This window comes from Dioscorea cayenensis, chromosome 18 (assembly GCF_009730915.1).
Source record: "Dioscorea cayenensis subsp. rotundata cultivar TDr96_F1 chromosome 18, TDr96_F1_v2_PseudoChromosome.rev07_lg8_w22 25.fasta, whole genome shotgun sequence".
Lineage (NCBI taxonomy): Eukaryota > Viridiplantae > Streptophyta > Magnoliopsida > Dioscoreales > Dioscoreaceae > Dioscorea > Dioscorea cayenensis.
This window is the reverse complement of record NC_052488.1, coordinates 23,237-38,189: the sequence shown is the minus strand read 5'-3', so window position 1 is coordinate 38,189 and position 14,953 is coordinate 23,237. Positions and strand designations below refer to the sequence as shown.

The 14,953-nt window shown below is 33.3% G+C and overlaps 1 protein-coding gene across 1 annotated transcript; it reads left to right on the top strand.

Annotated features, from left to right (window-relative positions):
- Positions 1 to 8,260: 8,260 nt before the first annotated feature.
- LOC120282130 (putative B3 domain-containing protein Os04g0347400) lies at positions 8,261 to 9,036 on the top strand. The gene is made up of 3 exons (XM_039288882.1): positions 8,261 to 8,534; positions 8,608 to 8,801; positions 8,893 to 9,036. The coding sequence occupies exons 1-3, from the start codon at positions 8,261 to 8,263 to the stop codon at positions 9,034 to 9,036; spliced, it is 612 nt and encodes a 203-aa protein (XP_039144816.1).
- The last annotated feature ends 5,917 nt before the right edge of the window (positions 9,037 to 14,953 follow it).

Sequence of the window (14,953 nt, the reverse complement as noted above, 5' to 3'; positions counted from 1 at the left end):
GAAGTAGAAGAAGAAGAAGAAGAAGAAGAGATTTATCTACCCTACCGACATTTTACATTTAGTTAGTGAGTCATCTTCCTTCAATTAAAACATATGAATTTGGCTCTCTTAGTTAACAAAAGACACATATTAGTCACTGATATATATATTTATCAATGTGAAATGAAAGAACACCCAAGTGGTAGTGCTAGTGCTTAAGTGCTTTTGATAATTGCTTTGAAGGAACATGCAGTCTTTGGAGTTATGTGTGCAAAGGCTTTGTCTAAAGCGACAAGCAAACTAACTTCAATACCATCACAACCAGTCCATCTCAATCTCTTTTGTACTCCACTAAGCATTCACATATCATCTGCTCTCATCTACCATCTGATCTTATCTGTACACTTGTAAAATTTTTAAATCAATCAATTAATTAATTAATTATATATAACTAAAAAGTTTTTTGAGAAGATAAAAAACTAAAAAAATATATACTATATATATGTACGTGAGTACTCCTCAAATAAAGTCTTGACTTTATGCATGGGATGCCATATATGTACCATCAGTCAAAGTGACATATATTATTCATTAATTAATTAATCAAGCAATATGAATAATGATTAACCTTTTTGACCCATTCATTTTATACTTTCACCAATCATTATCAATTTAGAGACACACCAACATACCACAATGGTTGTCTAATTCTATTTGGGACCTACCTCTGAGAGTCAAGATTATAAAGAGATTCTCCAATTTTATTAACAAATTAATTAATTAATCAATTAAGACATATATTTGATGCTAGATCTTATCCTAACTCTCAATGATACTCTATAGTGACTTCAATGGCAGTTGTATATAAACACATTAGTTGGTTGTTATATTGTATATATTCGTTATGAATATATGCCGAGAGGTTTAATTTATTCTTGTTATTCTAAACAACAACTAAAACATTTATAGAAGAAGCTCGATAAGCATAAGTACTTTATGAATATCCATATATAACTAACAAAACAAGAAAAGAAATTAAGAAGACCACAAGCAACACTATCATACATACATATATATATATATATATAAACATTTATATATCCTTCTTCTATTAATTAAAGAACAAATTGCCATAAAATATATGAAATATTTTCAAGTGATAAGAAAAGAATCAGAGAGTTTTGCTACAAAACATTAAGAAGGTGACAAAAATGTAAGGATAAGGAGAACGAATTCTAAAACTAGTACTAAAACTAATTATAAGTAAAGTCTCTCAATTCTCAAAAGCGGTAATGAAGATTAATTCAAAAATCTACCTTTAAATTACTAATTAGACAAGATCTCCATTGACTTTTTGTCATATATATAAGTGGCCAGTTTCGTGAAGTTTCTTAAATCCAATTGCAACTTTAAATAATATATATATATATATATATCAAGTTTCTAAGTCTGCAAGGTTTAATTATTTTTAGTTTCTTTTTGGTTAGTTGACAAAAATTGGAGTAGGATTGAAAGTGAGTTCATTGCTTTGAGATTAGTTAATTGGTGAACATGTACATCAAGCTTGGTAGGGTAACTCATGATCCCAATTAATCAAAAAGTTAAAAAAAACTTAATTTTCAACTGTTTGAAAGTGGATTCCCAACTGTTTGCTCAAGGACTTGACAAAAGTTAAATATAGTTGGAATTGAAATACAAGTTTATAAAGTCTGTGAAACAATAAATAGAAGCATACACGTAACTAAGGAAATTAATTGTGTACAACTATATTCAAAAAGATATTTTATAGAATATTATTTTGAGTTACCATTTTCTATTTTTTTCTTTCTTTCTTTTTTTTGTTTCGCATTCTAAAATGATATACAATAACTTAATTATAATAATACTATTTATTTATTTCATAATTTAGGAAAATATAGAATTTATAAAGTTATACTAACGCAGTGCAAATTTTACACCGCTAGAAATATATGCTTAGAGAAAAAAAATATTCATAATTAAAGTTTTTATTGATGCTATTTTATAATATAAATAGAAGATATATGTCTACAGATCATATCAGTAGGAAGCTTCAGAGGCCTCACTGAGGATTAAGCGTTCCCTTAACTTTCTGAGCACCAGATCGACATACAGATCATATCGGCGATTCGGTGCACATTATTGATCCGGAGTAGTTCTACTCTAATTGCTACTGGGCAAGTCTCTGTCTCCAGATGGTAGCTTTCGCCGGTCTAGTCTGTTTCCTTTACTTTTGTTTTTCATCTTTGCTTTTATACTATTTCGTTCGCTGTTCTCCTCATATATAGTGAGGATTTTAGACCGTTGTTATTTCTAGATTTTCTTGTTGTTTCTTCTCCGTTGTATTATTCCGTATTATTCATTTTTTAATAAATTTGTGGTTTATTTATTTTATTTAAAAATAAATAAATAAATAAATAAATAAATAATTAAAAGCTTAATATTAAACTTAGGAGTGCGTGTAAATTATAACAAAAAAAACATTAAAAATAAAATAAGACAAATAAATATGATATTCTTTATTGTAAGTTATTTTTAATGTGGAGGAAAAGGCAATGGGGATAGGAAGAGCAGAAAGTGGATAGCATAAAGATATATAGTAGGTTAATTAGAAAAATATAGGATATGTTCTTTTATACATATAATTGACGGAGCAACGATCCCAAATTGGCACATAGATTCGAATACAAAAATTTAGAGGGGACCATCATTGCGATGTCCCATCCAATATTATATAGTAATATATATATATATAATTAAAATCATATTAAACATCCATACGTCTATACGAGCATGAAGAAATAATGAAAAATCAAAGAGAATAATTGAACATATAAACGTGTACGAATGTTTATAAATAATCATGAAAAATCAAAGAGAGATTAATTGAAAGGAACAGATAAACGTATACCAACGTTCAGAAATAATGAAAAATCAAAGAGAGAGATTGAAATTGACATATAAACGTCTATAGAAGATGAAAAATCAAAAAAAAATATTGAAAGGAACAAATTGAGTTAGAATTTAAAGAGAAAAAACATGAGGACCAAGGGAAGTGAGGGTTGTTGGTGGTGATCCAACGAACCCTGAAGGACGTCCATAGATTTGAAATCTGTGGTCGTCCTATATGACGTGTTATATATATATATATATATATATATATATATATATATATATATATATTCTAAAGTGTGAACAAATCACGGGTCAAAAATATATATATATTATAAAATATAAATAAATCGTGGGTCAAGGACGAACATAAGTGTAGATATTTCTTAAACACATTTGAATTCTTACCTCACAAGAGCTAAAATTAGAACATATTTTCTCAATAAAACACATATCCCACACTAAAGTCTTAGCGCTATATTGTCAACGGTAAATTTTGCTTATATTTTAATAAGAACAAAATTAGTAAAATTAGCTCCTATAATTTTGTAAATTTAGCAGAGTAATTAGAGAAGGAAAATGGAATTAAAAATATCAATTATATTAATTTAATGTAAAATAATTGAATAATGTAAAAATAAATTTAAAGAAGTATGTGTCAACACAATTTTTGGAATAAAATAAAGATTAGTGAAAAGAATATATCTACAAAACCACTCTCAAGTCTCAACCATTATATCAACCATTGGATAGCCCAATGGTATGACATCAAAGTGTAAAGGAGAGGTCATGGGTTCAAATCTCTCCCCCAACAATACTGTTCCCCATATTATTCATACATTGTTCATTCGAGATTCTTATATTATTCTCATAATGTACATATACTGTACATCCGGGCTTGTTGTCTATTATTCAAAAGTCTCAACCATTATGCGTATAGACTGGGTACAAGTGAATTCTTCTTTTAATTTTTCATTTTTTTATTCATTCAAATTTAATAGGAAGGAAGCATATTGAAACAAATACAAAAAAATAAAAAAACTTTCCTACTCTCAAGCAGGATAACAACAATTTGTGCTAATACAAAAACAACTTCATTAATGTACCAGATTATTTTACGATAATTATTAGTGCACTTACTGGACACTTTTATAACTGGGAGATTATTTAGCAAAATAAAAATCTCAAACTAAGAATCTATAAACTTAACTTGAACCATAAAAAGGTAGTATGTCATGACAGAAAATAAGGCGTCTATGTCATTCATTTCTTCAAAAGATATGCATTTCATAATTTAAATCTTCCAAAAAAACAATAAACAAACAAATTAACTAAATTATTAAGATTTCATAAATCCAAGATTTTTCTTGAGCAACTATTTGTGTCTCTACATTTTATCTGTTAGAAATATACATTATTTGGTGCTATCGCACAGCTTAACACCGTTACTTTGCATCAAAATTTTTTTTTAATCATAATTCAAAACCATGTATATGCTAGAGCCAGAGAGAGAGAGAGATGAAAGGAAGAAGAAGAAAGACAAGCCAAAAAACTTTGCTTATTGATAGGGATGGCAACGGATAGGGTATGGATAGGGTATGCCAAAACCCTTACCCGTACCCGTAACCCCCTACCCCATACCCGATCCCTCACCCGCACTCCTTCTGCAGAAAAAAATCATACCTCACTTGCAGAGTACGTGTATACCCTAGCAGCATCCCGCTACCCATTGTTCAAATTATCGAATTAAATTTAAATAATAATAAAAATAAATTAATTATACATTATATTACAATCTTTTAAACACATGTCTATAAATTCAAAAATTACAAGTTGATATATATTTGTTTATCTTAAATTATGTAATCACATAAAAACGACGCTCTATTTAGGACTCAATCGATAACTCTACCTTTTGTTTTGTTCATGTTTAACCATCTTGGTTTTTTTGTTTAAAAATTTTTTTCATATATCTACTATTTATATTTTTATATAGCTTCAAATTTTATAAATATCTAGCAAGATTTTTGAATATAAAAAAACATTATAAGTAATTCTCATAAGTTATATCCAATTGATTTTTTTATTAAGTATCTTATTTTTTTCGGGATGTTCTTATAATTTATAGAATAAATTATTATAACATTATTTTTTTATATTTGTTTATTTTTTTAATTTAATTATGATTTTTTTAATATATATCTAAAAATTCAATTTTTGATAATATTATCAAATATAAATATAGAAATTAAATAAAAATTTAAAAATAACATATTAAGAGAAAATTTGAAGTATTATTTTCAAATTAATCATCATGAAAATAGATATTGAGTAAATTGTGAGTAAATGTTTGGTTTAATAAAAAATTATATATATATATATGAGAGGGTAAGGGTACGGGTACGGGTTTTTACCCTGCACCCTCTTCAATCGGTAGAAGGGGTAAGCAGGCAGGGTGAGGGCCATACCCCTTACTCGACTCGCACTCGCTCAAAAACTATCGGGTATCTATGCTGCACCCTCTGGCCAAAGAGGGGTACTCTTTCGACCTGCACGGTAAGGGTATACCCGTCGGGTAGGGTACAAATTGCCATCTCTACTTATTGAACCTTATGAAAAATAACCAGGGCCTAAATTTAGAGATAATTCATAAAGGCTTAAGTGCAATTTTCACCCTGAATTTTGTCTAAACATTCATTTGCGTCTATGTATTCGGGTGTTTGGTTGGATGTAGTTAAAAATGTAATGGATTTGTATTTATAAATCCTTGTATTTGAAAATTCATAAGAGTCAAATCCAGTGTTTGGTTAGATGTATTTATAATGCTTAATCACAAAATTTTGCGTTTGGTTGGAGGGATTTTTAAATTTAGATTTTATTAAATAATTAATATAATATAATATATTAATTATATATTATTTTACTAATATTAATTACCCTATAATCATATTTTATTTATTATTTTATAAAATATAATTATAGTATAATTAATTTTATGAGTAATTAATATAATTAATATATACTTAATTTATTATAATAAAATATAATATATTAATTATTTATTAAAATAATTAATATAATATAATATATCAATTACTAATTACACTATAATTAATATAATAGAATATATTAGTTATATACTATATTACCAATATTAATTACACTATAGTAATATTTATTTAATATTTTATAAAATATAATTATGGTATAATTAATATTATGAGTAATTAATATAATTAATATATACTTAATTTAATATAATAAAATATAGTATATTAAGTATTTATTAAAACAATTAATATAATATAATCTATGAATTATATATTATATTACTGATATTAATTACACTACAATTACATTTTATTTAATATTTCATAAAATATAATTCCAGTATAATTAATATAATTAATATATACTTAATTTATTATAATAAAATATAATATATTAATTATTTAATAAATAATTAATGTAATATAATATATCAATAATATATTATATTACTAATATTAATTATACTATAATTATATTTTTATTATATTTTATTTAATATTTTATAAAATATAATTATGGTGTAATTAATATTATAAGTAATTAATATAATTAGTATATTAATTACTGGATGGGATTCACTGGATGGGATTTTGAAATTCGGTCATTTTGGCCGAATTTCATAATCCCATGATTTTTGGATTTGAAAATACAAAGGAGTTTCAAATTCATTGAAATAAACAAAAAATTTCTCAAATCTAAGGATTTTTAAATCCATATATTTTCAAATCCAGCCAAACAAACAGCCCCATCCATATTAAGCTTTTTTTTTTTCTTCAGTTTGGCCTTTAAACTTTCAAAATGTTCAATATGGTGAACACTTGATATAACGATCTAAAACATACTATTATCTTATCCACTTCCTCCAACCGACGTGAGATTTAGAATAGAAGTTTATGATGATATACCCTACCAAGCAATACCTAATTTTGCTACATTAACATCTTCGAGGCTGTTTTAGAAACTACAATAATGTTTTGAACTGAAGAAAGTGGATAAAATAATAAGTTGTCAAGTGACCACAATATTAATTCATGAAAGTAAATAAATGTCAACATCACCAACCAAAAACATTAATAAGACGCTACAACGATAAGGGGGTAGCTTCTTTTACTAAAGTTTCATGATTAGCGAAATAGATAACCAAAGGAACATAATATTTTAAAACATGAATCCATATGTCTTTAGAAGATGTTTCCTTTTTCTCTACCTTTTACACTAAGGATCAATTAACTCTTTCCAAAGTCTTCATCCTTCGTCACAGGCGTCAGGAGGTATAAAGCCAGTGTACTGAGCTGTCACCTCCTTCTTTGTTAGGACGGCAAACTTGTTTATGCCAAGCGTATACATGTGATTCCCGGCATTAAAGTACTCAATGTACGCAATGTTAGCCTTAAATATCTCGAAGCGAAGCTGCTTCTCAGAGACATCTTTGTAGTGCCGGCCATACTCAACAATCCACCTCTCAAATCTATCGGCCATAGATATCTCATTCAGCACACGAGATACATTCAACAGACGAGATGTTGTCACTTAAACATAAAAACTAAGTACAATCAAGGCTAATCATAATAAAGCACTCCTTAGGTGTCATGAATGTCACTGGCTTCTTCTGACTCGTGCGGTAATGGCTTATAACAGAATTGAAAGGATATAAGCAACAAATGCACAAACACTAGGGTTTATGTATAGTCACTAATTAGATATATATGTTCAAATGGAGCTCTAACTACAATACCATTGATAAAGGGAACCTTTAGTGTGTCAGGCAGTGAAATTTGGATTGATGTTTTCAATGAAGAAAGAGAGAATCGTATTCGTATTTTATGAACTTACATTACACGTAGACATATATATAAGAGAGAGGTTAACTAAGGTTTTGACTGATAATAACTAGTCACTCTGTTGTTATTGAAGATACTCAGAACATATACTGAGGCGGTATTGGTTAATTTTTAGAGAAATGCTTGGTGTATAGAATCAGATAAAATGTACATTTTTAATATGATGAAATGTTAATGAGAAGCATTTTCCTTCTCCAAGGGACAAAACAAAACATCATTTTGGCGAAGTTCCTTTTCTTTATCATTTCATTGTGTTAAAAATATACATTTTATCTAATACCATATATCAAACAGTTTTCTAAAAGAAAATACCTCGAGTATGTGTAAAGAAGAGGCTCATGTTTTTGGTTTATATGACAATATGGAAAGAAGTTCTATCTATCTCTTGATATAATTTCTAAGTTTGCTGTGGTGTTTTCTTTTAGCGCATTCCACCAGCATTTGTTGGGCATATTATCGATGACAACCATGGAAAAGCCATGATATTCTCGACTGGTGAATTTTGGCACGTAAAAGTTCAAAAAACCGAAGAAGGCTTATTCTTCACAGATGGTTGGGAAGAAATGATCAAAGCCCATGGTCTCGGTGAAGGATGCATTCTTTTCTTCTGTTATGAGGGTAACATGGTTTTTACTCTAAAGATCTTTGGTCACGATGCTTGCAGAATCAACAATTTCTGTATTAATAGGAAGGGCTTCAAAAACAGAAAAGCAAATATGGAATTTAATGGCATCGGTGAAGATTCAAACAGTAGTAAGTTTTCGTCTTTCTTTCAAAGTATTTGTTGATGAAAGGCAATTTTAAACATTGATTTGAATTTATTCAGGCCTTTGCCGGATTCCATCGGCCAACAACTGTGATGAAACCCACATGAAAGAGAAAGATTCCAATGACGGCTCCGGACCTTCCGGATTAAAAGTAAGGAAGCCAATGAACTCTAGAGTTTATAGGGCTCAGTTGCAGAAACTACGGGAACATAGGAGGGGTCTCGGTGCGGAGGATATTCCAATGAAGTCTACTGTGAGTTCTAATTTTTCTTAGCATTGTTTTTCTGATAATTTATGTTAAATCTCTTGTTTTCTGTCTTCATTTTGCTTGAAACTGTTGCAAGATGCTTGAAACTGAACTTGAAGAAGTTGACCGGTCAGCAATACAAGGGACACATTGTGGAGATGCAAAAGGATGGTTGACTTGTCAACAAGCAAATAGCAAGGATGCCCCTCCACTCAGCATTAAATGTGCCACCCAGCATTAAAAGAAAAAGAAGATCTCTCACCGCCACTGCAGCCAATGTATGCTTAAGCTCTTGATTGCCTTTATAGTACTAGCTAGGTTTATTAACGTTGTTTTGTCTTGTAATTCAAATGTCATGATGAGAAACTTTTTTGTAAACCTTTTTTTAACTGATTTGGTCTAGCCCAATGAATGCAAGCAAAAAAATCTGTTTCTCCTCCACTCTTAAAACTGTCTCTTTCTGGTTACTGAAACTGTATCCTTTTGGGTACCAAACTTTGACAGACCGATCCTGAACAGTGGTATCAGAGCTGGTTCTTTGTCAAACATCCATGGCATCCAACAGCAATCCACCAGGAGGTGTTTCAGGACCAGCGGTGCTCATCTTTGATGGAGAAGACTATGACATTTGGTGTCTAATGATGAAGACCTTATTTAGATCTCAAGAGCTATGGGAGCTTGTTGAGAAGGGTTTTTCAGAGAAGGATGATGAAGCCAAAGTGAGAGAGAACAGGAAGAAGGATGCCAAGGCGCTGTATTTCATACAGCAAGCCCTCACACGACCTATCCTCGCACGCATTGCTTCGGCAAACACAGCTGCAGAGGCATGGGCTGCTCTGAAGAGGGTTGTACAAGGAAACCCGAAGGTGGTGGCTGTCAAACTTCAAACACTGAGACAGGACTTTGAGAATCTCAGGATAAAAGGAAATGAAGGAGTTTAGAGTTACATTACAAGGGTTCAAGAGATGGCAAACCAAATGAAGAGCCTGGGAGATACTATCTCAGAAGCTATGGTTGTTGGGAAACTCTTGAGTAGTCCAAATTCAACCATGTAGTGACAGCCATTGAGGAGTCCAAGGACCTCACCAAACTAACAATGGACGATGTGAGTGGTTCGCTACTCGCTCATGAAGCTAGGTTGCTGAGACAAGCTGTTGATCAGTCCGAAAAGGAAGAGAAGGCATTCCATGTCAAAGGTGAAGCAATAGGAAGTAAAGACAAAGAAAAATATTCCTTTAGGGGTCGTGGAAAAGGATGCTCTCGAGGGAGATTCAGAGGAAGAGGTAGAGGTCGATCAAGTGAGTATAGGCAACAACAAGGTGAATAAAGGAGCTACAAAGGGAACATACAATGTCATATATGCAAGAAGTTTGGTCACATGAAGATGGACTGTTGGTATAGAGACAAGAGCACAGAAAAGGAAGCTACAATGGTCGCTGAGGAGAAAGACGCAAGCAATCTTTTCATGGCTGTGTGCGAAGAAAGAGAGAAGACCTCATCAGTATGGTTGCTGGACAGTGGGTGTTCCAATCACATGATTGGTGCGAGGGAGTTGTTCTCTAACCTTGATGAAACCCAGAAGATCAATGTAAGGCTGGGAGATAATAAGGAGATGCTTGTTCAAGGGAGAGGAACTGTGTCTCTTGCTGCATCGGGAGGAAGGACCAAGCTGTTGCATGGTGTATGATGATGTTTCGGGTTGGCACTAACCTCCCCGAAAGTGTTGGCCAGCTCGCGGACAACGGGTACTCAGTAATGTTTGCAAGAAATGGGTGCGCGATTAGTAGTGATAAAACTGGTGAGATAATGGCGAGGATAATCAAGACAAGAAACAACATGTATCCTCTTATTATTTCAGACATGGGACATGCAAATATAGCAATGAGTGTGAAGGAAACAACAAGGTTATGGCACCTCAGGCTTGGTCACTTGAATTTTGATGCACTAAGGAGTATGAAAAATAGTGAATTGGTGTTGGGACTTGGCAATATTGGCAAGGTGAATCAATGTGAAAGCTGTGCCATGGAGAAGCAAGTGAGGAAATCCTTTCAATCTAAGACCGGGGGAAATGCTCGTGCTCCTCTGCAATTGATTCACACTGACATCTGTGGGCCGATGCAAACGAGCTCTCTAGGCGGCAGCAAGTATTACTTGTTGTTTGTTGATAATCACACCAGAATGTGTTGGATCTATTGTTTGAAGCAAAAATATGAGGCTCTACAAACCTTTATAACATTCAAACGGATGGTGGAAACTCAATCGGGTTTGAAGATCAAGGTGTTACGCACGGATAGAGGAGGACAATTCACCGGCAATGATTTCAATTCTCTCTGTGAAGAATGTGGAATTATCAAGCAGCTCACTGCTCCATATTCACCACAACAAAATGGCGTTTCGGAGAGGAAGAACAGAACCATTATGAACATGGCCAAAGCTTTGATGAAGGAGAGGAGGCTGCCAAATTGTTTCTGGGGAGAAGCAGTTAACACAGCCGTGTATCTCATCAATCTATCGCCTACCAGTGCTCTGAGAGACATGACACCATACGAAGCTTGGCACAAATGCAAACCCAAGGTGAGTCATCTCAGGGTCTTTGGGTGTATAGCCTATACTTTAATTCCCTCAAATAAACTACAAAAGTTAGACTCCAAATCTGAACGATGTGTGTTCATTGAATATTGCCTGAATTCTAAGGCATATCGGCTTTACAATCCCATTACATCTAAGGTTATTATAAGTAGAGATGTAATATTTAACGAAGGTGCAGGTTGGGATTGGAATTCTAGTTCAAAGACTGGGAATTCTCCACTGATTTTCTTTGAAGACTCAGCTACAGACGCATACTGTTCAGGTGAAGACGCTGGCCCGAGACTCAGTTCATCTCCAGCAACTCAAATAGGTGCACATGATGCAGTTAATACAGAAGGAGAGACCAGAGATGATGCTAACCATGATGATGATCACGTGAGAGAATCACCAGTGAGAAAGGTGAAATTGTTGAAGGACATCTATGAGAGCTGCACATTTGCTCTAAAAGTCTGTGACCCAATCACATATGAAGAAGCAGTGAAGACTGACGTGTGGAGAGAAGCTATAAAAGAGGAGATGGATGCAATAGAACGAAATGGGACTTGGGAACTGACTGATCGTCCTCGTGACAAGAAGGTGGTGCAGCTAAAGTGGGTGTACAAGACCAAGTATCTGTCAGATGGAAGGGTTCAGAGACACAAAGCTCGCCTGGTCGTGAAGGGTTACACTCAACAAGCAGGGGTTGATTTTCATGAAATTTATGCACCAGTGGCTAGGATGGAGACCGTGCGTCTTCTTCTTTCTGTGGCAGCTCAACAAGGGCGGCCGGTTTATCAATTTGATATCAAGTCGGCATTTTTGAATGGGGAAATCCTTGAAGAGGTATATGTTAAGCAGCCAACTGGTTATGAAGAGGAAGGAGAAGAGAACAAAGTGCTGAAGTTGAGAAAAGCCCTGTATGGTCTGAGATAAGCTCCTAGAGCTTGGTACTCGAAAATTGACGGGTATTTTCTGAGTAAAGGGTTTATTAGGAGTGCAAATGAACATACTCTATATAAATGAAGTGATAGAGATGGAAACCTGTTGCTGGTGAGTATCTATGTGGATGACATTATTTATCTGAGCTCATCTCAAGCAATGGTGGAGAGTTTTAAGCAAGAAATGAAGGAGTGCTTTGAGATGACAGATTTGGGGCTGTTGAATTACTTCCTAGGATTGGAAGTGAAGCAAAATCGAAAGGAGATTTTCATCACTCAAAGGAGATATGCGGAGGAGACGTTGAAGCTGTTTCAGATGCAACATTGCAACCCAGTTTGCATACCTATGAAATGCAATGAGAAACTCCAAAGCAATGACAATTCTGGAGATGCTGATCCAAAGGTTTATAGAAGCTTAATTGGAAGGTTGTTGTATCTCACACACACACGTCCAGACATTGCCTTCACTGTGAATTTACTCTCAAGTTTTGTCAGCAAACCTACCAAAACTCATCTCGGGGCTGCAAAGCACCTGCTGAGATATATAGCAGGAACAACCAACTTTGGAGTAAGGTATACTGAAGTTGGAGAGTGGAAGCTAAGAGGTTACAGTGACAGCGATTGGGGAGGCTCGATAGATGACAGACGCAACACCTCTAGGATGGTGTTTGATCTTGGTTCAGGAGCCATCTCATGGGGCTCCAAGAAGCAAGAGGTAACAGCTCTAAGCACAACCAAAGCTGAGTATATTGTTGCTACTGCTGCATCCTGTCAAGGAATTTGGTTGAGAAGAATGCTGGATGATTGTGGAATGAAGGGAGATAAAGCCATTGAAGTCTGGTGTGATAACAGGTCGGCTATAGAAATTGCAAAGAACCCAGCACACCATGGGAGGACAAAGCACATCGACATTCACTTTCATTTTATTCATGGTTTAGTTGCTGATGGTTTAATTGTGTTAAAGTATTGTAAGTCCGAAGATCAGAAGGCTGATATTCTCACAAAATCCCTACCAGTAAAGAAGCATAATTATCTGAGATTACAGTTGGGTGTTGAAGAAGTTTCAAACAAGGAAGGGTGTTGCAAGATGCTTGAAACTGAACTTGAAGAAGTTGACCGGTCAGCAATACAAGGGACACAATGTGGAGAAGCAAAAGGATGGTTGACTTGTCAACAAGCAAATAGCAAGGATGCCCCTCCACTCAGCATTAAATGTGCCACCCAGCATTAAAAGAAAAAGAAGATCTCTCACCGCCACTGCAGCCAATGTATGCTCAAGTTCTTGATTGCCTTTATAGTACTAGGTTTATTAACGTTGTTTTGTCTTGGAATTCAAATGTCATGATGAGAAACTTTTTTGTAAACTTCTTTTTAACTAATTTGGTCTAGCCCAATGAATGCAAGCAAAAAAATATGTTTCTCCTCCACTCTTAAAACTTTGTCTCTTTCTGGTTACTGAAACTGTATCCTTTTGGGTACCAAACTTTGACAGACCGATCCTGAACAGAAACACTGTGATTTTCTTTAATCATCAATGGTTGTTTTACTCAAGAAAAAAATCTTCTGTGTTTCTCCAATGAATGCTTTCATATTGGTCATGTAAGTTTATATATATATATATATATAAAGAATTGATTCATCATATTGAAATATCAAATTGTTGAATGTGTTTACTAACTGCAAAGAAAGCCATCAGAAAATATCCAACATTTTGGTAATTTGGTCACACTATTCTTGTAATTGCTGCTGTTGTTGTTTTGTTTTGTTTTGACATGTGCTCAATGGTACACTCTGAGACTTAGGTCTGAAAGGGCAAAGCAAAAGCATCAGCATTAAAAAACACATGGCAACAAGGTAATCTGGCCAAACGAGCAGCTCATTTTACTCTAAAGTAACTCAAAAACTTTTGAAGCACCTTCCTCATTAGAAGCCTGAAAGAACTTATATAACCACAAAGCAAGTTGATAACAAAAATCACATCTAAAGCATCAGCAAGCTTTTCACATACCAACGTGCTATGCATCCTCAAGAAAGCCGCAAGAGTTTGTATGCTAGTATATATGATCCTCTCTAGCAAAGTTGATAAATGCCCACAAATCTTCACTGCCATACAATAGTTCAAGCTATTTTTCACAAAATGTTTGTTAACAGCAAAAGAAGCTCTCAAAATACAATTAAAGGAACATGTGAATTAAATATAATACAAGTTAAGTAGAATGCAAATTATAGCCATAGCATAGTTAGGCTACTCTGGGTAAACCAGCATTTGGGAAATTCAAGATAGTACAAGTAGAGTAGTTGCATTTTAATCGATAAATTATGATAAAACCATGGGATGCAAGTGCAAGGCAATGCAAAAAGAAAAAGATAAACGCACTGCTCTAGCAATAACCTACCATTATGCTTGTTAAGTTATCCGCTATTACAAAAAAGGTACAAGTTGTTGGACTATGATTGAAGTCAGAGTTGACTTATTCAACTATGTAACAAAGTGTTGAACATCTAGACTACTCTTGGAATGTGCTAGTTGATAATATAACATATAATATATTGTAACATCTCTAGTGCAATATAGCTATGTCTGAGTCTATATGTTTAGCATGTCATTATGTTTTATTTGTATGTTGAATAGTAGCTGAACTCTCTGGAATG